Raw genomic sequence first — 26,643 nt, forward strand, 5'->3', positions numbered from 1 at the left:
ACATTGACCTTGGCACATCCCTAGGCCGCGTCGAGAAACGTCAATTTATTGCTGCTGCATTTGACGTTTTTAGCTAATAAAATAAATAAAAAGGTGATTGTCCTCGAATACGAGAAACAGTTTGTGACCTTTGTAAAGTGTTGATTTGTAATTTTGGATGCTGGCGAAGTGTGTGAATAGAAACATGCAAGCGGAGGCTGGCGGTAGTGGTAGTGTGGACTTGGGCGGCACGAGGAGTTCGGGCCGCGGTGAAGGTGGGCTGTAGCGGTCAGCAGGCGCCGCCATGGGTAGCCGTGAACGCGTGCGGAGCAGCGCGCGGCTCAGCGGCGCCGGCGGCGTGGCTGCGGGCGCGGCGCCTCCCAGCTGCGAAGAGGAGCGGCTAGCGGCGGCCGCGCTGCGACGCCAGCGCGCCGCCCGCGCGGCCGAACGGGCGCGCGAGGTGGAAGACAGTCCTCAGGAGCTGCGCGACAAGTGCCGCATACTTGCGCGGGCGTTGCGCGACGCTAAACATCTCGTGGTGATTATACACAAACATTCCCATTCATAAAGTCTGTATTCGTCGTCATCATCACCCGATAGACGTCCATTGCTGGAAATACTTCTTTTATTTACTCTTGTTCCTTGGGCTATGCAGGTTCTTGGATACCCTGTATCACTACAACCGTCTCCGATCCATTGTGATCACCACCACTTTTACAGTTCCTTGCCAAAACTTGTGGCTGCCATAAATAGGTTTCTATGAACTTCCACAAGTGGTCTTGCAATAGTTGTACCCAGCAGAAGTCTGTATTGCCATTTGTAAGAGGTATGGTTATCGAAATGTGTAGGACAAGCAGACATGGGGCACCAAGTAATACAAATTACCTTGCATCATTCAAAACTACTATGATGACAACTAACTTGTACAGTGTGTTTGATAAATCATATAACAAATGAGGTATGTAAGTACTTAATAGTGCCATAGATTTGTTGTTTTTGCTACTTGACAAACAACCCTTTGATTGAATTCCCTGAATTTTTTACGAGTTCATTCCGGTGAGCAGCTGTTTGCAAGATTGTCTCATTGGAGTTTTGAAGAAATTCTTTAAGTCCTCCTACACTACTAGGATTTAGCTATATAGCTAGCAATTTTACTTTATGGTTTAGGAATGGGGAACCTGTGGCACATGTGCCATTGATGGAACTTAAAATAATTGGGCACTCACCCCACACACTCAAACTTTTTATTGTATCCTGATGTGACTTCAATAAATAAACTGAACTTTGAATTCAATATTCAACTGGTTGGAAATTTATGATATTTAAAATGCAGTTAATTGATTTCCATTCTATTATGAGTTCAAAAATCTAAACAAAATGATTTGGAATTAAATGTAACAGAAACACTATCAGGCAATATATATAAGTAATAATTTCAATTCCCATACCAAAATTATAAAAGTAACAAAGTATGAACCTAGTGATTATGTATTTAATTGGCATCTAAGCAATCGTAAAAATCACACAAATTTTTGCTTAACAAAATAAAATTATATGAATAAAGTCCTGAATTGAACCTAATAAGCTGAAATATTGCACATTCTTAAACAGATTTATTTATTTTTATGCATAATAGTTTTTTAATTTATCATGCAAAATGACAAAAAAAAAAATACTGTTCCTCCCCCCTTATCTCCCAAGTTTACGAATCGAAAAATCTGAAATAATTACGGTCAATTACGGTCAATAGAAGTTTATGTATATTTCAAAAAAAAAACAAAAGTAACACTCCAGCTATATATTTTTTTATATTAACAATAAACCTCTACAAACAAAGTTAGTTTTGCAGTTTGTTAACAAAAGTGACACTTACAATTTTACTTCTTTTGTAGTTTCGGAACTCTTGTGTGAGGGTCTGACTCACACTTGGCTGGTTTTTATTTTCATCATTCATTCTTTCATGCCACCTGGTGGATTCATTAAACATTTTTTGGAAAAAAATGGCACATAGGTCAATAAAGGTTTGCCACCCCTGATATATATTTTGTGCAATTAGAAGTTACTATAGAAATATAGAAACAACCACCTGGTTGTGAAAGGTGAAAGTACTTGATAAGCCGTCCACTGTTGATGCTATAAAATTAGAAGATTTCATTTCTTGTGATGTTATCTCTGCAAGAATAAAGTTGTAATGTACATCTTTAATCTAGTCACAAAACATAATACAGTTTCTTAACTATCACATTTTCTTCCTTTATTTCCATGGCTGTTCACAGTTGTCTGTGTGTGCAGGTGTACACGGGCGCAGGCATCAGCACGGCGGCCGACATTCCTGACTACCGCGGGCCGCGCGGCGTGTGGACGCGCCTGCAGCGCGGCGAGCGCGTGGCGCGCGTCGAGGTGGCGCGCGCGCGGCCCACTTTCACACACATGGCGCTGTCGGCGCTGTGGGCGCGCGGCGCGCTCAAGTTCGTGGTGTCGCAGAACTGCGACGGGCTGCACGTGCGCGCCGGCCTGCCGCGCCGCGCGCTGGCCGAGCTGCACGGCGACATGTTCGCCGAGCGCTGCGCCGCGTGCCGCCGCGTGCTGCTGCGTGCCTTCGACACCACGGCGCGCACGGCACGGCACGCGCACGGCACGCGGCGCCTTTGCCACACGTGCGGCCGCGAGCTGCAGGACTCCATCGTGCACTTCGGCGAGCGTGGGCGCGCTGCCTGGCCGCTTAACTGGGCGGGTGCGCTCCGCCACGCGGCGGCCGCGGACGTGGTGCTGTGCCTGGGCTCCAGCCTCAAGGTGCTGCGCCGCTACCCGCGCCTGTGGCGCATGCGCAGCGCGCCCGCACAGCGCCCCGCGCTCTACATCGTCAACCTGCAGTGGACGCCCAAGGACGCCGTGGCCGCGCTCAAGATCAACGCGCGCTGCGACGACGTGATGGCGCAGGTGGCGCGCCGCCTGCGCCTGCGCGTGCCTCGTTACGATGCACGCGCCGACCCGCTGCTGGCGCACGCGGAGCCGCTAGCGCCGCCCGAGGCGCACACGGCGCCGCCGCACGCGCCGCCGCCACCGCCCGCGCCCGCGCCGCCTGCCTACTACGCGCTGTCGTCACCCTCCGCATCCGACTCGGACGACGAGCTGCCGCTGCGCCGTCTCGCCGACCGCCTGCGCGCTCCCGACGCGTCCCCGCCGCCGCCGCCCGCGCCGCCCCCACCTCTCGTGCCGCCACCGCCACCCGACCTGCACTCGTTCCAGGTAGTAATCCCCTCGCTTACAAATTAAGTCAATCTTTTTCTCGTAAAAACATATAGAACGTGAGATATTCTGTGAATACTTTACTAGTCTACATTCTAAATAATGATACAATTTTTCTTAATCTTTCCAGGTAGCAATGCAAGCTGGCGAAACTACTATCCTGTTGCGAGCGAGGCACGCGCCGCCCGACACTCCGCACCTTCCGACCCTCGACCTGTGCGCGCGCCCCGCACCTCTGTCCAGCAGCACGGGTGCACTACGACGGTTCCGTATGGTGCGACACACACCTCTCAATGGCGTACCCCTTACAAACGGCCACCACCCCCTTGAACACGAGGTCAAGCTGCAGTCGCTTTCCAATTTACGAGTGAAGTCTGAGTCGCCATCCCATCTAGAGATCAAACTGAACTCGCCACCCCATCCAGAGTTCAAACTAAATTCGCCGCCCCATCAAGAGGTCAAACTGAATTCGCCGCCCCATCAAGAGGTCAAACTGAATTCGCCGTCCCATCTAGAGGTCAAACTGAATTCGCCATCCCATCCAGAGGTAAAATTGAATTCGCCGCCGCCCCATCCAGACGTTACACTGGAGTCGCCGCCCCATCTAGATGTCAAACTAAATTCGCCGCCTCATTTAGGGGTAAAGCTGGGGTCGCCACCCCGTCTAGAGGTCAAACTTAATTCGCCGCCCCATCTAGGGGTAAAGCTGGAGCCACCGCCCCGACTAGAATTCAAACTAGAATCGCCGCCGCCAGCTAAAATTAAGAAGGAGGAGTACAAGAACGGTGAAGTAACGGGCAATGGTGCCTGGTCGCTGGGCTCGCAGCTTCGGCGTTTGCTGGAGTTGCAGCCGCGCCTGTCCACCGTCGCAAGCAACACGCCGCGTGATAGTGACGAAGCTAGCACTGCGCTCGCTGCTGCTATCATCCAACGTGCTGTGCTGCTGTGCCGCGCGCACCTCTACTCCGGCCTGCATACTATCATCCCACCCAAGCCGCTGCCCCTGCCCGCCCCGCCCGCACCTCCGCCCCGCATCAAGCAAGAGCGAGAAGCGGAATGCACGTGGTGTTTGCGACGCTACTCTTCCCAACGCTGTCTGTGGTATGGGCCGCCGTTACGCACGCCGCCCGAGCGGAGAGCGTGGCGTCGCGAGCGCGGACGACGGTATCTATGCGCGTGCTGCGGAGAGCAGGGCGAAGAACCAGGCGGAGACAGTGGGGCGGACGGGGTGGTGGAAGGCGGGGGCTGGTACGGCAAGGGGTACCGTAAGGGGAGACGCAAGCGCCGGTAGCGCGCGCCCGACGCCCGCCCGGGCGTCTTCCGCGCCGCCCCCGCCCTTTTTCGCGCCCAAAGGAAAACCCGCGCTGTTGGCTAGCGACATAGACCGTCATACCCCGTCGGTCATCTCAGACCAAATAAAACCTGGATGGAGGGTGCTTCAATAAAATATGTGTGTCAATTTTTTTGTATGATAAATGTCCAAAGATACTAATAACATATTAATCAATTTTCATCACTTTTTGGACTAAAATCGCAGCCATAAATGATATCGTTCACAGGAGAATTCTTGGTGGAAGAGGTCAAGACAATGATATGGTGTTGTAAATATGAAATGAAAATTCGGATTCGTATACCTCCTTTGATCTTTCAGTGTTCTGGAAAACAGCTGCACATGATATTTTTTCACTAATTTCTAACCCAACCTCACCATTTTTTTCACAAATTTTTAGCCCAACCACACTATTTTTTCACTAGTTTTTAGACATACTGCACAACTACAAACTTCAGTATTTTGACTGACTAGCCAGTCACACGGATACACTATTTGACACATACCAAAAGCTATACCTCCATCCAGTGTAAATAATTGATCTGAGGCCACCCCACTTAAGTGTAAAGTGACATTTTGAGTAATTATGACCAGTGAAGTGCGATCAGACTATAATATAAGTTATTAAATTTATTTAAGAATAATTAGAGCATTTTCATAGATGTGCGCGAGTTGAATGTGTAAATAAATAATTAGGAAATATAAATGTCACAATGTGTGTAAATTGTGTGTTAAGTATGAATTATTTGAGGGAATATATTGTTGAAATGAAGACTTCATAGTCCTTATTTATTTACTAGTAGATGCTGCCCGCGACTTCGTCTGCGTTGATTTAGGTTTTGTAAAAATCCCGCGGGAACTCTTTGATTTTCTGGGATAAAAAGTTGCCTATGTCAATTCCTGCGATGCAAGCTTTGTCTGAACCAAAATTTATATAAATCGGGTAAACAGTCCTATGAGAATCCGTGGGAACTCTTTGATTTTCAGGGATAAAACGTAGCCTATGTCCTTCCCCAGGATATAAGCTTACACTGTACCAAGTTTCACAATCGGGTAAACTGTTGGGCCGTGAAAAGCTAGCAAACAGACGGACAGACACCTTTCGCATTTATAAAATTAGAATGGATATAGATAATCATCACAATATGACAAAAACACAAAATAGGATGTCAGCATCCACAGATGTTACCATATGTCTTAACATAGGAATGTATAATGTAATATAATATGTATGAATGTAATATAACATTGAGAGTCATCATTTTACATCAGTTGTTAGGTATGAACTAACCAGGAGCATTCGCTTGTAATGTAACAGCTTGGGTTTGAGCAATGTCTGCAATATAGGTCTTTCCTAGTGCAGAGGGTAGGAAACTCGTTTTTGTATTTAATTTAGTTAAATCTAAATTCAAAAATTAAAAAAAAAATTAGAAAAAAAAATTGTATCTGTCTGTACTTCAAGCTAAGCATTTTCAAATTGTGCAGCTGGTGAACAAAACAGTGTAATTGACAAAATAAAATTTTGGGAAGAGTAAAATATTGAGTGAAAGCTGTTAAAACTTACTGTTAATTGTACCATTTTGATTGGTATCATAAACTTTGGAGTTTGGACTCAATTTAGGCTGTTTTGAAAGAAGTCCAAGTTAATATTCAGTTATTGAAATCATGAAGTTTACCGGATAAAAAAAGTGTTTAGTATTACTTTACTGCACCATAATAATATAAATTGTAATGCTCAGAATAGGATTTCAAATTGTTACATTACATGTAAATATCCCGGTCAGTACACACCCTTAGGAACATGATAAATTCAAATTCAAATTATTTTTATTCAATTAAACTTTTACAAGTGCTTTTGAATCGTCAAAATAATCTACCACTGGTTCGGAATGCCGTTCCTACCGAGAAGAACCAGCAAGAAACTCGGCGGTTGCTGTTAATGTTACATGGTTGTGATTGAATAGTTCAGTGTGGACGCTTCATTATTATTTATTAACTATTTGCATTTGCATAGATAACGAGATGAAAGTAAATTATAATAATGTACAGATTATCCCAATAATGTTGTCAATTTAAATCCCTTAGAAACATGGATGAAACATATGGCCAATTCCATTGTATCTACACATTTTAAACTAAACTAAATTGACTAGTCTAAATGTATTGCTATCCTTTTCCACAAGGAGCATTGTGAAAGAGATAGCAATTAGACCTCTAGATTTTTGTTTAGGTATTGTGGTTAATACTGTAGACTATATATAGCTATCCCTTTCATAATGCTCTTACACAAACTAAAATGGCAGAGCTAGAAACTATTGCTATCCCTGTCATAATGTTGCAGAAAAGGATAAAACTAGACTAAAGCCTGAAATTAATTAATTCATCCATCTGTTATCAGAACTATCAGCTGAAATAAATAAAGTCAAAGTCAAAATCATTTATTCAAAGTAGGTACAATTGTACTCCTTTTGATGGTCGAAATTGTTAAATTTGTACGATATACGAATAAATCAATCTATCTTTTTTTAAATCTATCTGTTCCTTTTTTTTTTGGAAATAGGGAACCCTAAAAAAGGTTAGGTATACAATTTGTGACAACTAACAATGTTGCTAAGTATCGACAGAAAACAGATAGGATTGATTAATTAATAATTTTGATCTGTTAAGTTAGTTTAGTTTAATTAATTTTGTTAATTAATTATGTAAACGTTGTTTTTTTAATGAATTGAATTCTGTAAATGTAGGTGCGAAACATAGATTCAACATAATAATAATACATAATTATATTCAATACTGTGATTTTACATTCTTATGTTAGCAATAACCCAAACACTGTACAGCGTAGATTAATAGTTGTATTGTAACATTAAGTGCTGAAGACTGCCGCGAGTCGCGACTGGCGAACAAACAAATTAGACTAAGTACATTTGTAAGTAAATCATGAAAGTAATCGGTTATTTTATTATTTGAATCCCTCATGGACCATTAATTTAACGCTATCTCACTTCGGCTAACAAACTAGAGCGAGAAGTCGGATCCCAGAGGTGTCCAGCCTCTCTATGGACCATTATATCTCTATGGGATCCCTATACAATGGTCTGATTCTGATAGCAACCTCAAAGACCTTACACTTACAGCAACCTATAGTATTGAAATCTTTTTCTTACCAGTGTAGTAAGAAAAGGACAGACATGATACTGAGTCGGTTCTGATGTCTTTCTCTAAACTAAATTTAGAGTATCTGCATCTTTTTCTTTTTTATATTGCTAAAAAAGGACGGAAAATTATTTTTTCTATCTTACTTAGATTGCCGAGTGAGAGGCTGAGGCTGGACACCTCTGGGATCCGACCTCTCACTCTAGTTTGTTAGCCGAATTGAGATAGCGACAAATAAGTACTTATTTGCTTCAAGTTAGCCCTTGACTGCAAGTCTCACCTGATGGTAAGTGATGATGCAGTTTAAGATGGAAGCGGGCTAACCTGGAAGGGGTATGGCAGTTTTTATTAAACCCATAACCCTTTGGTTTCTACACGGCATCGTACCGGAATGCTAAATCACTTGGCGGCACGGCTTTGCCGGTAGAGTGGTAACGAGTCACGGCCGAAGCCTCCCACGTACACTCTTTATATTGGTTATAGTTTGCTAACAATATTAAAACTGTTCGCTTGTTTACGCTAAACGCCGCCGGTAACCGTTTTGCTATGGACCAGATGTTTTGTTCTAATTTTAAATAGAACAGTTCGGTCGTGCGTTTGCGCCTGTGAATGGACAAAGTACCTACCTACTCTGTGGACTTCTGATTGGAGCCAGGAAGAGGCGAAGCGATATCAGTCTCACTACATCCTTTTTGCGATAAAATACGCATTTTACTACGATCTACTTAACTACTCTCTTCTTCACAAATTAGTGTAAAAACATTGTTGGATTTAACAAAACTTTTATTTGTGTTTCACAAACATTTGTTTGTGTTAACGTGCTAGCGTGTGTTAGTTTATTATGTGATATCATTATCTCCAAAAGGTGTGTAAGTACGGTAAGCATACAGTAAAGTACTCTATATGCAAGTAACTAAGTAGGTACCTCCTCATTTAGTGGCTGAAACTTTTTAAAGAATACTATCCTAGTCTTTGTCTTTAATATCCCTTCCTTTCGAATCACCTTAGTATATGAGGAATAAATACCTACTAGTTAAGCTTAAAGCTTGTAGAGCACCACAATTTAGTGCAGCGTGTCTATAGTTTGAACCCACAACCTTTTGGATTCAGAATTTCAGTCTTTTCTATGGGGGTTTTGGACTGGAACTCAGTAGGTACGTCGTAATAATGTAGCAAACGATTGTTAGCTACTTGTAAACAGATGCTTTCTAACACGCAGCGATACAAGTGTTCTCGCTCGAGCGCTCTTAGTTCAAATCGATGCCCATGCGCACACGAAAATTCAATAAAAAGTGGGAACAATAATTAAAAAAAAAATGAGCAATTTTGCTTCGTGATTTTTCATAGGCGGTTTTATGAAAAGGCTTTTCATGTAATGTTTCACATGCTAACTACCTGTGAAATGATATATCTCTAGTCTCTACCAAGTGAAGGTACCGCCTGTTATAGCTCAAGTCTGCCGAAAACTGACAACCTAAGGTAAAACCTAGATCTGAGTCGGTTTAACATTGTATTGCAGTCTCGCGATGAGTCCGAGCGCACGTGGTGTGCGCCGCATGCTAGGCAGCACGCGCGGTCGCGCGGCTGTCGCGCTGTTGTCGCTGGTCGCGCTGCTGTCGCTGCGACTGTCGCGAGAGGCGCACACGCAGGCCGACTTCCCGCGCTACTCACCCGCTGCCATCGCGCACTTCCTCGCCGACTTCTCTAATCACCCCGGACTCTATACACACATGTAAATCGTCTCCTTTTTTTTAGTATCGGAGGTTGGCTAAACAATCGTATTACCGTTAGGTCCATTACGTTACAGTCACATTCGTGTGGATACGTCAGGTACCTAACTTACCTAAATTAATATCTTTTTCAAAATAATATTTAACGGCTTTTCTAGTACCTAATCATTAAAGACAGACTTAACGATAGTAAACGGGTTCCTTAATTGGGAACCCTAAATATTCACGTATCTAATTACCGTCTAAATAAATAATTATACATATAGAACGAAAAGTTCTGAGTCTGACTCATGATAGACTCATCAACGTCTAGACTCTAGCCCAAACATTTGGACCTAGAAAGTTGAAATTTTGCACACATGTTACATATAGTGTAGACAATGAATACGGATTTTTCGAAATTGCCACGGGATAGGGAGTAAAGATGACAGTCAATTTAATAAATCAGATGTCGGTACTTTTTATAGCACTGGATCGTGGAAGATAGAGGAAGAGTTTAATGATCACACGTGTTGGCGCTACACCGTGTCGTACGAGTGCGGAGCGCACTGCGTCGGTCGCGCGCTCGTCGCGGCGTGCGACTCGGCCGCACAGCACACTCACGGCGCCTCCGACCGACATCGTGTACAACTCACCGACTGGCACTGCTGGCACCTGCCAATGCTGCCCTGGCCGCGGCTGTGTGGTAAGATAAACTAAACACACTCTAGTGTGGATTGTTTAAAAGTTTAACATGGTTTTTGCTTGCTGTGTATGTATGGATGAACTTGAGCATTAAAATAAGGCGGTTAAGTTCCATTTTACTTTGACATTTTATTTATCTCGTCATTTTTTATAGATCGTTTACGAATACAGCTCTTTCTATCACCTGGCCGAGTAAGTCAATAGTTTATTTTTAACCCCCAATCCAAAAAGAGGGGTGTTATAAGTTTGACGTGTGTTTCTGTGTATCTGTCAGTGGCATCGTAGCTCCTAAACGAATGAACCGACTTTAATTTAGTTTTTTTTGTTAGAAAAGTGGCTTGATCAAGAGTGTTCTTAGCTATAATCCAAGAAAATCGGTTCGGCGGTTTGAAAGTTATCAGCTCTTTTCTAGTTAGGTTACTGTAACCTTCACTTGTCAGGGGTGTTATTTTTTAATTTACACTTGTCTATCACAGAAAGTATGGAGACTGACAGCGTAATAACTGCGCGGGCGGGCGGCGGCGCACGGCTCGAAGAGCAGGCTTACATGCAGTGTGGACTGTTCGCGATGGTTGCGGGCCGATGCGACGTGCGCGCCGCGAGACTGTTGCATCACCGCGCGCTGCAGGAGGCGCTCCGATGACCGCTGACATGCTAATGCACATTGCTACATGTTACTTGAATTAAACGTGTCTTGATTAGTAACTATTGTTTAATTTTTTTTACCTCAGTATCCAACTCAAAAACTAGTACCTATTCCGGATCCAACTCATTAATCAATAATTTCGAATCAATATTTAGACCATCAGGATTACCTTGGGAACAATTTGGCATAGCACAAAAGTTTGTACATAATCAGTACAAAATTAATCTTTATTTTGTTCAAGTTTATTTTGTAATTTAAATATTTTATTAATGTTACCCATTATGGTTGCAGTGTAGAAATAGAGGTCTGTCAAATTGTGTTAACTGTCAAGTCAGTCAAGTGTCAAAGTCATTTGAATGTCAAATCTCTATGATATCTATGGTCAAAAAACCTTTTGTTTGCATTTTCCCTTTTCCTCTAATTTTGCAAATTCCACTGTAATATTACACTAGTGACACGTGTAGAACGAGTAATTCTAAATGAGATCATCATGACCAAATGAGACAAGCCAAACTTCGGATTACATATCAAAATCCTACACTAAAACGCAACTTCCGGGCAAGAAACAAGGTAACTTTAATCAGGAATTTCCTGTTTCCAATTCAAGTCAACATAAGCTTTTTAAGAACTCCACCAAAGACAGTTTTCCACGTTCCTTATCCACCCGCTTCCCTTCACCAGTCATGGGTCCATTTGACAGATTTTTTTGTTTGTTTCTTTACAGATTTATTTAAACTTATTTATAATATGGCCTCAGCTCCAAATGTGAGTGTGGATCAAGTGAGAACAATCCTCAACGAAGTGATAGACTCCCTAGAGTCTCCTGACTATGCAGCTAAGTTGGACGAGGCTAAAGAGGCAGCGGGCAATGAGATGCTGAAGATGATGCAACTGGTGTTCCCCATGGTGGTGCAAATTGAGATGGAGGCCATTAAGCGACATGGCTTTAATGGGGCTAGGGAGGGTGAGGGATACCATCATTTATTTAATTTAAAAAACTGGTCTTGTGTAAGTTGGACTCACACACAAGGCTTCCTCACCATTGTACAAAAAACATGATGTATTTTTTAACCCCCGACCCAAAAAGAGGGGTGTTATAAGTTTGACGTGTGTATTTGTCTGTGGCATTGTAGCTGCTTAACTAATGGACTGATTTTTATTTAGTTTGTTTTTTTGGTTGAAAGGTGGCTTGATCAAGAGTGTTCTTAGCTATAATCCAAGAAAATTGGTTGAACCGTTTGGAAGTTATCAGATCTTTTCTAGTTACTGTAACCTTCACTTGTCAGGGGTGTTATACATTTTTAATTTACACTTGTTAAATTTTTTACCTATGGTCCTTTGTTATCTATTTTGATGACTTAAAGATGTAGTTACAGTTTCTTAAATGCTTGATATTAAAGAGAACCTACAAGTATATAGTAGTAAGTAAAATCTCAAATTCCTTGTTGTTATTTTAGGTATAGTCCAATTCACACAGCTGGTCCGTGAAATGGAGAGTCAAGACAGTGAAGTAGCACGTTTGCACAACCAGATCCGAAGCCACTACCTCCCGCCGGTATCCATCAGCTCCACTGTGGACACCTCGCTGTGAACTAGTATGTCCCTCTATATGTTATGACCTTCCTGGTACAGTTATTTGTTCCAGCATAGTATACAGAGTGTTATTAGAAAGCTAGCATAGCAGAAACGAAGACAGGTGACAGTACTGATAATTACAGCTAAAAAAACGTGAAAAAATACATTTAAAATGTATTTTTTGTACTGCAAAAAAAAAAAAACAACACCTAACTGACGCTAGAGGTCAATGAACGTTGTGTAAATAGGTATGTACTGCGTCGTAAGAGGGGCCATTGACTTCAAGTTTTGCACACTTTACATTGCAGGTTTGAAAAATACTAAATCAATAAAACTACAAGTGTAAAGCAAATAGATGTTGAATTATGTTTAGGTAATATAATAATAGCGCTATGTTTTTGCTAACATTCTAACAACACCCTTTATTTGAATAGAATAATTGAGTAACCCTGGGGAAACCCACCACATTCGAAGTGGAGTTAACTTAAATAAAATTTACTACTTTTATTTACTATTTTTTTATTACTTTTCATCCTTATAAAGTACCTTTACTCAGATTTTAATAAGAGTCAAATAAAAGTCAGTAAAGTTTACACTAAGCCTGACAGTGCACACAATAGTTACTGATAAGATAAGGATGGTATGTAAGTAAACTAAATATTGCAGTTTATTACAAACAATGTTAACTGCTTGACTGAGATTCGAATGTATTTAGCCATAATTCTTTAATGAATATAAAAAGTGAAAATGAGTATGCTACAGGTAACTTTAATTAAATGTTATTTAATTTTTAACATTCTACCTGATTCTGATGGTAATTTTAATTTTAGAGTACATCTTTTTCTTACAAATGTAATATGAACAGGATAGACACCATATTTTAATTTAAAACTGTCAAACCTCGTGACTTTAGGCGCCAGTCTTGAACAGTGTTTTTTAGAGAAGCACTAAAATTTAAAATTAATTTCCCATCCTTTTTAGCAATATTAAGAGAAAAAGATACACTAAATTTAGTTTAAACAATGACAACAGAATCATTATTTGTTGTTAGAGCGGCAATATAAATCGCAGTGATCCAACTCTCTACCTATTACGGTTTGTGACCTACGACCCGCTGACAGACAAACGAACAGACAGACTAACAGTGGAGGTTTAATAATAGGGTCCCATAGGCATCCTTCGAGTATGGGACCCTAAAAATGAATTTACTGAGGGCTGTGAGTGACGACCGTACATCTTAAGTTTAGTTTCAGACACATCCCTGTTGAAAAGGCAGCCTTATGTCTGTATGTCGCTGGTTAAAATGCCTAGTAATAAAGTATATTTTTCTATTACAGCTAGCTGTTACACCAGTGCATAAGAATCTCAAGTGAAATAGACTATTTAAGATGAGGAGAAGAAAAGTTTATAAATATTGTGTGTGTGCGTGCATCCTAGTGTACATATACTACTTCTTTGGTGTGAGTGACTATTTCCTCTCCAAAAGTTACGACGATAATTTCGACTACCCGCTAAATATCGATATAAGGCCAGTCGTAAACGAAGTACTTTCAGGAAGAAAACCCAGTGTTGCACCAATTAACTTGTATCCGTACAGATTTTTGACTAATTCAGGAAAATGTTCTATACTGGAGAGGCTAGATTTGTTCATAGTCGTCAAATCTGCTATGTACAACTTCGACAAACGTCATGCAATCAGACAGACATACGGACAAGAGAACTTGATACCCGGCAGAATTGTCAAAATCCTATTCTTTTTAGGAATAGATCAACCGAAGTCAACCACACAAATGAAGGTAGAACAAGAGATGTCTAATTACAAAGATATCATACAAATAGATTTCCAAGATAGTTACTACAATAATACTATAAAGACAATGATGTCATTTCGTTGGCTGTACCAACACTGTTCCACTGCTGATTTCTATCTATTCACCGACGACGACATGTATATTTCTGTTAAAAATTTACTAGATTACGTTCACGATTCGTCGCGTCCTGTTTCTACGACTGATATTGCGAATGAGATGGAATATAAAAATAGTGAAGGGTATGAGCGGGATAGAATTCTGTTTGCGGGTTACGTCTTTAACTCAGCACCTCAGAGATTTCATTCAAGCAAATGGCGGGTCTCTATAGAAGAGTATCCTTGGAATAAATGGCCTCCTTATGTGACTGCCGGTGCTTTTGTAGTATCAAATCAATGTATGAAGGTTTTGTATGTGGGTAGTTTGTTCGTAAAAAACTTTAGATTTGACGATATATATTTAGGTATAGTTGCGAAGAAAGTAGGCATAAAACCTACCCATTGTTCCAAGTTTCACTTTTATAAGAAACATTACAGTGTAAGCGAGTACAGAGATGTGATTGCGTCTCACGGTTATGATGATCCAGAAGAGTTGATTAGAGTTTGGAATGAACAGAATGTGGCCTAATTTTCTTTCTTTGATTTTCAAGATACTGATATCTGGTATTATATACCTACTTTTCGATTTTGAAGAGAGTTGGCCATCGGCGAGTTATTTAACTGGCATGTAAATGGCGAACCAGTGGTATTTTTAAATGTTATAGAAGCAGGCGTTGCTTTGCGGAAGTCCGTCTTGCAACTTGTCTTTTTTTGTGGTCTTCTTTGAGAATAGTTGTAGAACCAGTGGTAGATTAACTTGAAGAACTTATAAAAGTGTATAATAATAAAAAACTTGTGACTCAAACACAAAACATTTCAAGATGGTGGTGCTCTTCTGAGTTGAAACAAACAGTATCTCCTAACAAAACTCATGTAGGGATATCTTTAACCATTTTTGTCAAAAATTACTTAACAGGTATTCATTCTGCTCATACATTTTGTACATACTCCAAAGACTGTCTAAAAGAATTTAGCAGAATTAGACATCCATTTCTGATGTTTGCACTTCACAGTGATTGCGTATTTTTATTTTTTATTATTGAAGATTTTCTAATAGAATGGGGCTAATTCTGTTGAGCACAATTTCTAAATTGACAGGTCTAAATCTAGTGCTATCCTTTTCCGCAAGGAGTACTGTGAAAGGGGTAGCAATAATTTAGAAATTGTGTACAACTGAATTGGCCACATTTTCTGATAATATGCACCAAGCCTAATGCTTTCAATTGGAATTTGCTCTCAAATAAGTACTGATTGCATTTGAGTGCTCACAGCTCATCTCATATTGATAAGAAATTACTTAAAGCTCCCGTCTTGTAAAAGAATGAGAGAGAGAGGTGATGTGTCTGTGCACAGATTCAGTCGGAGAGAAAGAGACAGAGCAGAAACCGGCCAGCGTTCTTTTTATGAAACAAGACCTATTATAGAAGGCATAGCTTTTATATTATTACTATAAGTTAAGTAAAGCATTGTGATTACAATATACATAATATTATTACAATTATTGCAATTTTTTAATTTTAATTTTCTAGAACTTGGCCACAGTACAGTGTACATATTCCATAAGTCTATTTTTGAGTTTTTATCTTGTTAGATAGTATGTACCTACAGTTAAAAAACCTGCAAATCATTTTGCAAACATTGTGTAATTTACACATTTTTTTAATAATCTTTAGGCGATTTAATACTTATTATTATGTAGGTACAGTTATTGTTTCAATATTTTGTGAAACGACTTATGTTCTGAGTATGCTAAATAAAACGAATTCTTTCATTTTCATGTCATTTTATTTATAAACAATTTAATTTGAGCCTTTAATCTTCAGCAATTTTCAACAAAAAATACTGCAAGAAATATGCAAGTTACTATATAAACAAAAATTGATAATTAATTATTATCAATCGAAAAATCTCCACAAAATCCAGTAGGTATCCACTGTTACGAAGATGTGCTCAGCACACCAATCAGATAATTTGATAGATATGACTTAATTTTATTACGTCATAATATCACCCCCGATTGTGAAGAAAGACGTATTCATGGTTATCGTTATCGTCAAGAAATTCTGTCCTTTGATTGGTCCATTCGCTGTTTACCTTTTTTCACAGCCAATCAAAGGGCAGAATTTTTTGACGGTAACGATTTTCTTACACAATCGGGGAGCTGATTGGTCTGTAGGACTTGATTAACCTTCACTCTGCCGTCACAAAGGCGTTATTCGTTTAGATACCATGTGAAAATACGTCAGAGTCATAAATATAAAAACCACATAAAAACAAATTAATAACAATTTAAAATAGATACTCTAGGTACTTCAATTGGTAAATATAAAACGTTATACGTTAAACCTTACACCTAATATTACGTAAATATTGCACTAATTGAAGATAAGGCAGTAATGGTCCCAACACCCAATTTAAATAAAAAAACTATGCAGTCAGTATTCAGAACTCCTATCTGGGCCAAAACTACGCTTAACCGCAAAAAACAACCATTGTTCCGCAAAGTAAGATAACTATAGCAAGTTAGGTATCATATAAAAGGGCTTTACTTGTACATTCTATTTGACAGCCTTAGTTTACGCTCAGCACAATCTTAACGCGATACGACTATAAATTCCGAATCAAAGATTAAGCTTAGCATACACTCGGCCAAGTTTTTCGTAAGTAAAGTCTGAGGCAAAGTCAAAGTACATAGATCTCACCCTTAGGGTGCCTTTCCACCAGAGATGTGCTATGCAGCTACGCTACGAAGATGTGAAATCTACGCTACGAAAGTATGTGACCGTTTCCACCAATACTAAGCTATGTAGCTGTGCGAGGAGGATGCGCTATGAAGACGCGCCGCCGCAAAGTAGCTGCGCGAGAAAGATGCGCAGCTCGAGCTATGCGATGTATCGATAGTAGGGAAGCGGTGAGAGCGATGCGGTGAGGAGAGAGGCGCTCACGCGTCCTGCTGTGCCTGCACATAGCTACACCACTCGCGACGGCCCATAGCAGGCATCCTTCCATATAAAAACATATCTTAGTTGAATCCCTTTCCACCAGTGCTAAGCTATGTGCACCAATGAATATGATTGGTGAATATGAAACGCATCCATAGCAACGTAGCATAGCACACCTCTGGTGGAAAAGCAGCCTTAGATCTGAGACTTCAGTTAGGTCTGAACAAGCGGGTAGGCTGCCTCGAGTTCTTTGAATACGAACGTGATTTTCATAATAGCGAACCACAGATCCGTGTCGAGTATCTCGCGGTGCAGCGTGAGGCGGATGGTCTTGTCGTTAAAGCAGATCGCCTTTACTATTACACCCTCATCGTTTGGAGTCTTGCAGTCACCCTGGGAACCAAATAACAAACGTTGGTATAAAGGATTTTTAAAAGCACGAAACTAAGTTCGTTCCGCTTCGCTCATGTCGCTAGCCAGGTCTTTTCATACTTCGGTTCACACCGCGAACTACACTAGACTACACTAGAGCTAAACTAAGCCAGCGATTTTTTTTTAGTGAGCGAGCTAAACGATCTTATAGACCGTACTAAATGACTTCTCACTCTATGGGTCAACTGTCAAATCTAAAGTAATGGCCTTTAAAATAAGGGCTAAAGTACTTTTGACAGAACACAAAGTAAAAATAGCGCGTGCTGAGAAGTCATTTTACCGCATTATAGTTTCATTTCGCTTCGCTCTCGGTGTGGCCTGCGCTTTATGCAACGTGTAGGTATATATATCGCATCGATTTGGGGATTGTGATAGAATTGATTTGTTTACCTTTTAAAGTAGATGAGGAAAAAATCGTATTGATGAAATCTGTAGGAGAACCGGAATGACTGACATAGCTCAGCGAATTAGCCAGGTGAAGTGGCAGTGGGCAGGCCACGTCTGACGCACAACTGATGGCCGTTGGGGCAGATGTGTTCTGGAGTGGAGACCGCGTATCAGCAAGCGCAGTGTGGGACGACCTCCAACCCGCTGGACTGACAAGCTTAAGAAGGTAGCGGGAAGTGGGTGGATAAGGAAGGCAGAGGATCGTGTGTGGTAGCGCGCTCTTGGGAAGGCCTATGTCCAGCTGTGGACGCAATAGAACCTTTTTACGTGATCATTTGTTCAGTTCCCGTAAGTACCTGTGTTTCAGCGAGGCTGACTTGTGCCAGTCGGTTGAGCACTTGCTCGGCTCGCAGCGGACTGTGCTCTGAGATCCGCACTAGGATCATGTTTGTGTGCTGACTCTCCACGTCCACTGAGAACGTCTTCAGGAACAGGCCTTCAATAACTGGGGAAAATAAAGTCACTTAGAAATGTTGCTAAATCGTTTTATTACAATAACTAGCTGATACCCGCAGCTTCGGCCGCGTGGATTGGTCAGATCCCCTGCAGCATCAGGATTGAGGAGTTGGACTCCAAATTTTTTATGAAACAATGTCGCAAAGTTCCTCTATCGATTAAAAAAGAAATGACGCAAATCGGTTCAGAAATCTCGGAGATTTCAGTGTACATAGGTAGAAAAACACAACTCCCTTTTAGAAAGTCGGTTAAAAAAGTAGCCTATGTTACTCCCTGGTCAATTCTCTACTTGTCTGAGAAAATCCCGTCAAAATTGGTTCAGCCATTCCCAAGATTAGCCTTTTCAAACAGACAGACAGACAAAAATTTTATAAACGTGTGATTCAGTCATAGTATCGTTCAAATAACCATATGACCTTAATATGCCCAATTTTATTTATTAGTATAGATACGTAGACCATATTATATCTACATATATTATATTATAGTCCAAAGCCAAAACTTTGGCTTCCGCCTTACGAGTTTTCCGCCGAGGCCGAATATCAAGAAGTGCCTGAATTCCTCGTCCAAAGAAGAAATTCCATTTTATTGCGACTTTAACATACCTATGATGTAGATTTTCGGGATCGAATTGTACCTATGTGGAAGGATTTCGGAATCCAACGAAATTCCACAGATACTTACGAAGCGATTTGCTTCCTCATTTCTAATTCGAATCGCTAGGATATGTAACAGCATCAGTTTTACCCTCCAATTATAATATGGGTACCTTCAAGTCAAGAGTGAATAGGCAACTTCTAGGCAAGCGCATTCCATCTTAGGCTGCATCATCACTTGCTAGCAGGTCTGATTGCAGCCAAGCGCTAGTCTATATAGTTTAAAAAAAAAAAAGCTCTGATTGCAGCCAAGCGCTAGTTTATAAATAGGAAAAAGTCACTAACCTTAGCAACCACACTATCACACTAATATTTTAAAGGCGAAACTTATCTGTATGTATGTGTGTGTATGTTTGTTACTCTTTCACGCAAAAACAACTGAACTCTGAAGGTTACACCTTGAATTAACATATAGGTTACTTTTTATCCCGGAAAATCAAAGAGTTCTCGCGGGATTTTGTGAGATATACGACGCAGAGACTGAAATTAGTGAAAGCAGAATGGTTGTAGATTGTAGCGACTCACCTTTGCCCAGGGTCCGCGCGCGCTTGTGGTCCAGCGCGAGTGCGGGCGCCACCTCGTCCAACGCGACGATCGCGGCGGCCGCTAATACTCCAGATTGTCTCATCCCGCCGCCGAGCATCTTGCGCATACGACGCGCCCTAGTCAACACACGTTAAAATTAAGGGTTTTTTTATTCAGATACAATTATTATGGGCCTTGACTGCAATCTCACCTGGTGGTAAGTGATGATGGAAGCAGACTAACCTGGAAGGGGTATGGCAGTTTTGATTAAACCTATGCCTTTGGTTTACGGCATCGCCTCGGAACGCTAAATTGCTTGGCAGGATGGCTTTGCCAGTGTCTCTTTAGTCGAAGGCGAAAGGCGAAAGTTCACACAAAACTACTAGGCGGATTTGGCTGAATTTGGAATGGACATAGGTAATATCCTGTATTAGCACATAGGCTACGTTTTATCCCAGAAAATCAGTGTCCCCATGGAATTTCGAAAAACCTAAATCCACGTGGACGAAGTCGCGGGCATCAGCTAGTAAACAAATTATCAGCGCGAGCGATTTTTTTTTCTGTATTTTATTTATTCTTATAAAAAAAACTCACTGCTGTATGAAGTGATAGGACCCTGCCAGGGCCGAGCCTGCGGGCGCGGACAGGCCTTTGCTGAAACACAGGGCAACGCTGTCGCAGCCGCGGACGATTCTCTCCGGAGGCACAGAGAGGTAGGCGCTGGCGTTTAGCAGCCGCGCGCCATCCATGTGCAATGGCAGCGAGTGTTTCTTGCACAGGTCTGAGAGATCATCGATCCATTGTAGTGGAAGCACCTACAATAAAATACCTTTTGCTTTCATAATTTACGAGACTGCGCATATAGTGCGCGCAAAACCAGTGCCTAGTCCAATCTGAATATAAAGAGTATGATGTATTCTGAGGTATGGCTGAGAATTGGATAAAAATAGATCTTAGCAGGGCTAGTATTTAATTCTTAGTCTATGATTTGCCCCAATCGCCATGTTGCAACTTTAGATTGAACTATAGTACGCGACAGGTCGAGATGGCAATCGGGGTGGGGACACCCCGCATACCCGCACAACTCCCGCGCTAACCCGGCGGGGAATAGCGCGGGTGAGTTAATTTATCTATTTTATTTTATTTAACCACTTTACGGTTTTCGGATTTTTTCCTTTACTTGTGCTATAAGACCTACTTACCTGTCAAATTTCTTGATTCTAGAATCTAGGTCAACGGGAAATACTCTATAGGTAGGTGACAGAGACGAAAGACGGACAGACAGACAGATAGACAACAAAGTGATACAATAAGGTTTCTGTTTTTTCTTTTGAGGTACAGAACCCTAAAAATAAAATAAAAATACAAATTTTACCTTGCCACCACAATAGTTTTGTGTGTTCTCTATCGCAACCATCGATGTGATTGGTTCGTGTATGTCGGAGCCACGGATACGTTCCTCAAGCTCTTGCAAGTCGAACGTGCCGTCTGGCTTGTTCTGCAATGTGCTTAATAGGACGCCTGCTACGTGCGCCGCCCCACCTGCAAAGGACAGACTAAAGCACAGACCACACCATGAGCTAATTAAGCTAACTTTGTTTAGCTTATTAATTGTTTTAAAGCCATTTTGGACTTGCCTTTATACAAGTTTAAGTCAAAGTCAAAGTCAAAATCATTTATTCAAAGTAGGTACAATTGTACTCTTTGTGATGGTTTTTGATGATTTTAAAAAATCTATGTAAGGCTGCTCCTGAAAAAAGCATATCTCATCAAAAACTAACCGATGCGAATTTGGTTGCCAAGACTCACAAGTTCACAATGCTTTCACTGCTAAAAAGTTATGACATCTCTGGTAGAGCCAAGCCCCTAGCTGAGCTTCGATTTGTGCTGCCCATGGGACCTATCCCAAGTCCAAAGTATAGCTCTTGTGCTCTTGAATGTATCACATTTATAACAATACAATACAAATAACTCTACTTACAAGCTCTGATTCTACAAACTCTACATGTTGGTAAGAAAAGTATGGCTTGGTTGTTTAATGTGTGTGAAAATATTACATTAAAAGGCCAAGCCATGCCTTTTTTACAGCTTCTAGATATAAGAACTCAATACTTACCCTGTTCATATTTGTAAATATGTGAAAAGTTTCCAACAATTGCCTCAGATCCTCTTTTGTTGCAGTGCACCATTGCTGAAATAATACACAACAGCACTTAAGACAATATAGAGCCAGCAAACTAACCAGAAATTGAACCAATCAATTTCTGGTTAGTTTGATTATGGAAACTTCTCTATTTTTAATTAATATGCATGGTTGTAATCAAATCCCCAGGCCAATGATGATGCACTTTAAGCTGGAGTGTGCATAAACAACATTTAGTATAGAAACAAGCCAATATAGCAATGAAGTCTGCTAATTTTGGATATATTTGTGGCTGAAGTTATTTTCCATCCAATTGGATTGCCAGTTTAATAGGAAATACTAAACATTTTAAAGTTAATATTAAGTTTTAAAGTTAATTAGCCTAATCAACTGAAGTTGTAAAAATGTTATCAAAAATGTTGAATTTTTGATAGAGTAATAAAGTATTTAGCTTAAAAAATGATTAATTAAGTACATAAAAATTAATTTGTGCACCTAACACCTATCTATTTAAGGAAATAGCGAGAATGTGCTTCACAATTTCAGTAGTAATGCAGTTAAAGCACAAATATTACATAATATTAAGTACTTGCCTATTCCATGATAAACTTACTTGCAATTAGATTTGCCATAGTACCACTAGGTACAAATAAAGCCGCCTGCTTCCCCAAAAGATTGGCCACTTTGCTTTCCAGGGCATTTACAGTGGGATCTTCACCGAAGACATCGTCACCGAGCGCCGAGTTTACCATAGCATGTTTCATCGACTCTGTAGGCTTAGTTACCGTGTCTGAACGCAAATCTACGATGTAAGCCATGTCTCCTACTCACAGTTTCACAATAACTACTAAATAAAACTTGCTTAATACACTGTGAAAGGAAACTTGTCCTTAGTATAATCATAAACACTAAGTGTTAATCCTTAGTATAATCATAAACATAGTCCTTAGTATAATCATAAGCACTAACACTAAGTTAAGTGGTTAATCTCGGTATTATCATTTTTAGTATACTTAAAGCACTGATTACTGCCTTGAACTTTAACCTTATAAGATAAAGATTCTTAATTTACAGTAGGTAGAAGCTAGTCTTATTACATCATAATAAATTGATAAAAAATATAAAGTAAAAAACATTGCTTTTTATATAATTATTTTAATGAACTTCTATCTTAGGTTGTAAACAGATATATCAATCTGATTTTGAGCTTTATCCATTTTAGTTTTGGGTTGAAATTACAGTATTTTTGTGTCATATGATTATGACATTAAATAACCATTGACATTTTCATGGCAGTTGACGTTTGACACAGATTAAAATGGAAATGGTTTTTATGGCTGCGTTCCTGAATTTTTTATTTGACTTTTCTGATTAAAATTGCTCATCTACTTGAACTTGTTTTGAATCTAATGTAATGTAATGTAACGTATATTCTGTTGTAATTTTTATTTGTATATGGGTTTTTTATGGCTGACAATAAAAACTATTATTATTATTATTATTGAATCAAAGTGCGGAAGAATCGTAGTTAACTAGTTGTAGAATTTTCACGAATTTTTTATTTAGTCATAATGACTGAAAGTGCTTTTATAATCTGTCACTTGTTTTACAGTGTAATCTTGAACGCATTTTAAAAATTAGGTCTGTTTTCGTTTACACAACAATCGACTGCAACACGAATGTGCTATCATGTGATTGGTCTGTTAGTTTCAATAAAAGTTAAACGCGATTAACAACCAATAGCAGGCAAGGATAACGGTCACTGTCACAAGCGTCAAATTGAAATTGAAATTGTGCGACGTTTGCGTTTGACAGAAATTGTCGAGAATTGAGGTGTGATTTGTGAGGATTTGTTTGTTCGAGTAGCGCATTTTAAGATAAATAGCGCTTATTACAACTTAGAAACTTGTGTGAAGTGCGTTAAAAGGATTTGCCAATTCATTAAAATAAGTGTAATAACGCCGCCGCCCTGTTGAACTTTGTACGTATTTCGGTCAAAACGTGAATTCGGGCGTCGACCGGTCCCATCCCTCCTTCACTCGCAGGCCGCAGCACAGCCGTTGCTGTCAGTCCGACTCCGTCGTGTTCGTGTCAGTCGCGTTGAATCCTCATTTTGTGAGTGTCGTGCAGCCGTTGTGCACGATTATAACCGGTGTTCTATCGACGTGTGGTGTGTGTCGGTCTAGCGACCGTTTAATGTGGTACACAGTGCCGGTGTTAGGTCATCGCAAGGGTCGCGCGTGATCGGGCGCGATGGTGGACATGGATAGGAACGACCCGGAGCTCCGGTACCTGTCGGTCGATCGGAACAGTTTCAACGACCCGGCGACCCAGGCGGAATGGACTCGCAAACGGCTAGTATGGGTTCCACACCCTACCCAAGGTTTCGTCGCAGCTGGCATCAAGGGGGAACATGGAGACGAGGTGGAGGTCGAGATCGCGGAGTCGGGCAAGCGGATGCTGGTGCCCATAGATGATATCCAGAAGATGAACCCTCCCAAATACGACAAGGTAGAGGACATGGCAGCGTTAACTTGCCTCAACGAAGCCTCGGTTCTGCACAACATTAAGGACAGATACTACTCTGGACTAATCTATGTAAGTAAAAACCCTTTTACTTATATTCATTGATATTTCAGAACAAAACTTAAGATAGGTAAGTACTTAATACAGGCATTAAAATATTATAATCAAATCAAAAATATTTCAGTATATTTTAATGTTAGTCAACATAATATGGCTCATATGATGTGTCAAGAGTCAAGAGTCTATCACATGCTCGCAAAGCAGGTTCTACTCAAAAGAGTTAACTTCACTTCAATTTTTTATTTCCATAAATGTGAGCTTGCAAGAAACTCACTTACTCTTTTTAAAAAGGCAAAAAGACTTTAGCTAAATCATTGAATTAAAAGATCACACTAACTCTTTACTAATTAATCTATGTACTTCCTAGATCTTTGTTGAATCATGTAGGTACCTATATTGTGTTCATCCTTTCAAGAGGTTCATCACTTACGTCAACTTAAGCCATTAAATTTGTAGGTTAAGTTAGTGTCTAAGTTTCTAAACACAAAACTTATCTAATGTAAACACTAGTTAGTACATACTATTGGTCTTATCAAACCTTAATCTTTAAATAATTACTAAACAGTTTAGTGAAAAAATAAATTAATTATGGTTTATCTTTAACTATAGAACTAAAACTTAATTACCATTTAACGATCAAACCTTCATAAGTACCTAATGAAGGTTTAATAGGTCTCCACAGATGGCAACATCTTGCTAAGGCTATGGACTTGTGGAGGTTATGATGAATCATGCAGTGTGTGAGTGAGGTCATACGTAGTTAAGTAAACTTTTTTGGTATTACTATCTATTGTACATGACACATTTTAAGAGCCTAGTACTCATTGTATTGAAGCAGTAATTGGCAAGTGGTTAAGACATAGGCCTCCTATTAGGGGGGTCCCGGTTTTTGGGCATGTGCCTGTTAAATATCACTTGCTTTAAAATTGATGGGAAACATCGTGAGGAACTGCATGCTCGAGTGTTCTCCATAAAGGTGCATGAAGTCTGCCAATTTGCACTTGGACTATGTGATGGACTATGGTCTAAATCCTTCTCATTTTTAGAGGAGACCTATTCTCAGTAGTGGGATGGTGATGAGTTGATGAGTTGATGAGATGATGATGATAAGTACTCATTGGTCTAAGGCTTGGCCAATGCAATCCCCAAAGGTTTAGCCACATGATGCACATTTTCTTCTACATTGGCCAACATGTCTACTTTTATGAGTTTTAATACAACATCAAAAGATCAGCAGGGTGAATTGCTCAGTGTCTAGCACTGAATTATATCTACAGAGCTCATTTGACATTGGTTGGTTTTGCATTGCTACTTCATTGGGTGATATCAAAATAATTTTTCATAGAAAACCTTCAATGGATTTAAAATATGTTAACTGAGCTTGGTGGCTGTCATTCATTTGGTGTGTTAGACACTGAGTTAGCAAATCAGTAGGCTGGGCTCATTTTGCCAGCAATGTTAACATGCTACAGCACTAGAAGCTATTAGGCCAATATGGAGTAATCCAAAAAAAAAAAATATGGAGTAATCCAACGTCATTGGCGAGTAGAGGTTACACGCCACTACAGTAGCAATGAGTGTCAGTGTCACAAGAATCCACTTAAACAAAGCTCTTTCTCTTGTACTAAAACACTAAGCAGGCAATGTTATCAGTTGAGTCATACATACCTATGGGCTATTGTCAGTTTAGATAATATTGTTTGTGGTTTCCATACTTAGCTATCTAGGCCTATCTTTCATGCTTAAAACAATAATGCTTTAAATATTATTTTACTAGATGATGGCCCGCGACTTTGTCCACGTGGATTTAGGTTATTTTAAAATCCCGTGGGAACTCATTGATTTTCCGGGATAAAAGTTGTCTATATCAGTTTCCGGGATGCAAGCTACCTCTGTACCAAAGTTCAAGAATAAAGCCCTTAAGAATCCTTGATTTTCCTAAGTAAAGTAGCCTATGTGCTTCCCTGTGATATAAGCTAATTCTGTACCAAGTTTCATCAAAATCGGTTAAACTGTTGGGCCGTGAAAAGGTAGCAGACAGACAGACAGACAGACAGACACACTTTCGAATTTATAATATTAGTCTCAGAATCGGTTAAACTGTTGGGCAGTGAAAAGGTAGCAGACAGACAGACAGACACACTTTCGCATTTATAATATTCGTATAGATAAAATTACTCCTTCTGTCGCTGATCGCTAGT

The 26,643-nt window shown here is 40.4% G+C and overlaps 5 protein-coding genes across 18 annotated transcripts in view; 4 read left to right on the forward strand and 1 right to left on the reverse strand.

The window, feature by feature from the left end:
• Window positions 1-24: 24 nt before the first annotated feature.
• On the forward strand, window positions 25-5,967 carry LOC123871962 (proline-rich protein 36). Of its 5 annotated transcripts, none has more exons than XM_045916037.1 (4): window positions 25-517; window positions 2,272-3,228; window positions 3,359-3,838; window positions 3,899-5,967. In XM_045916037.1, the coding sequence occupies exons 1-4, from the start codon at window positions 284-286 to the stop codon at window positions 4,517-4,519; spliced, it is 2,292 nt and encodes a 763-aa protein (XP_045771993.1). In that variant the 5' UTR covers window positions 25-283; the 3' UTR covers window positions 4,520-5,967. The 5 variants fall into 5 exon arrangements, with proteins under 5 accessions (XP_045771993.1, XP_045771994.1, XP_045771996.1 ...); XM_045916038.1 differs by having other exon boundaries at window positions 3,359-3,754; window positions 3,818-5,967; XM_045916040.1 differs by having other exon boundaries at window positions 3,359-3,694; window positions 3,968-5,967.
• Window positions 5,968-8,333: 2,366 nt separating this feature from the next.
• Window positions 8,334-10,807, forward strand: LOC123871967. Of its 3 annotated transcripts, none has more exons than XM_045916051.1 (4): window positions 8,334-8,592; window positions 9,234-9,446; window positions 9,912-10,129; window positions 10,605-10,807. In XM_045916051.1, exons 2-4 carry the CDS (start codon window positions 9,241-9,243, stop codon window positions 10,769-10,771), a joined length of 591 nt encoding a protein of 196 aa, XP_045772007.1. In that variant the 5' UTR covers window positions 8,334-8,592; window positions 9,234-9,240; the 3' UTR covers window positions 10,772-10,807. The 3 variants fall into 3 exon arrangements, with proteins under 3 accessions (XP_045772007.1, XP_045772008.1, XP_045772009.1); XM_045916052.1 differs by having other exon boundaries at window positions 8,334-8,579; XM_045916053.1 differs by having other exon boundaries at window positions 8,358-8,389; window positions 9,212-9,446.
• A 324-nt stretch (window positions 10,808-11,131) lies between these two features.
• On the forward strand, window positions 11,132-16,028 carry LOC123871965 (protein C10-like). 6 transcript variants are annotated; one of them, XM_045916048.1, is made up of 4 exons: window positions 11,132-11,344; window positions 11,499-11,738; window positions 12,232-12,373; window positions 13,687-13,747. In XM_045916048.1, the coding sequence occupies exons 2-3, from the start codon at window positions 11,522-11,524 to the stop codon at window positions 12,363-12,365; spliced, it is 351 nt and encodes a 116-aa protein (XP_045772004.1). In that variant the 5' UTR covers window positions 11,132-11,344; window positions 11,499-11,521; the 3' UTR covers window positions 12,366-12,373; window positions 13,687-13,747. The 6 variants fall into 6 exon arrangements, with proteins under 6 accessions (XP_045772004.1, XP_045772003.1, XP_045771999.1 ...); XM_045916047.1 differs by having other exon boundaries at window positions 12,232-12,369; XM_045916046.1 differs by lacking the exons at window positions 11,132-11,344; window positions 11,499-11,738; window positions 12,232-12,373 and adding exons at window positions 13,023-13,111; window positions 15,226-16,028 and having other exon boundaries at window positions 13,687-14,810.
• Window positions 15,154-22,843, reverse strand: LOC123871964 (probable low-specificity L-threonine aldolase 2). 2 transcript variants are annotated; one of them, XR_006797388.1, is made up of 8 exons: window positions 22,470-22,843; window positions 21,830-21,904; window positions 21,089-21,255; window positions 20,308-20,528; window positions 19,714-19,850; window positions 18,373-18,521; window positions 15,427-17,590; window positions 15,154-15,355 (listed from the first exon to the last, which is right to left on the reverse strand). XR_006797388.1 is itself a non-coding variant. In XM_045916042.1 (7 exons), exons 1-7 carry the CDS (start codon window positions 22,672-22,674, stop codon window positions 17,411-17,413), a joined length of 1,134 nt encoding a protein of 377 aa, XP_045771998.1. In that variant the 5' UTR covers window positions 22,675-22,843; the 3' UTR covers window positions 15,154-17,410. The 2 variants fall into 2 exon arrangements, 1 of the variants encoding a protein (XP_045771998.1); XM_045916042.1 differs by having other exon boundaries at window positions 15,154-17,590.
• Window positions 22,844-23,656: 813 nt separating this feature from the next.
• The window catches only part of LOC123871960 (myosin heavy chain, non-muscle), an 81,355-nt gene continuing 78,368 nt past the window's right edge, over window positions 23,657-26,643 (forward strand). The window contains exon 1 of one of the 2 annotated variants that reach the window (XM_045916034.1): window positions 23,657-24,454. In XM_045916034.1, the coding sequence (XP_045771990.1) occupies window positions 24,110-24,454 (345 nt within the window). In that variant the 5' untranslated portion in view covers window positions 23,657-24,109. The remainder of the gene's footprint in view (window positions 24,455-26,643) is intronic. The other variant, XM_045916033.1, reaches the window with a different exon arrangement.

Source organism: Maniola jurtina, chromosome 14 (assembly GCF_905333055.1).
Source record: "Maniola jurtina chromosome 14, ilManJurt1.1, whole genome shotgun sequence".
In the NCBI taxonomy this organism is placed as follows: domain Eukaryota; kingdom Metazoa; phylum Arthropoda; class Insecta; order Lepidoptera; family Nymphalidae; genus Maniola; species Maniola jurtina.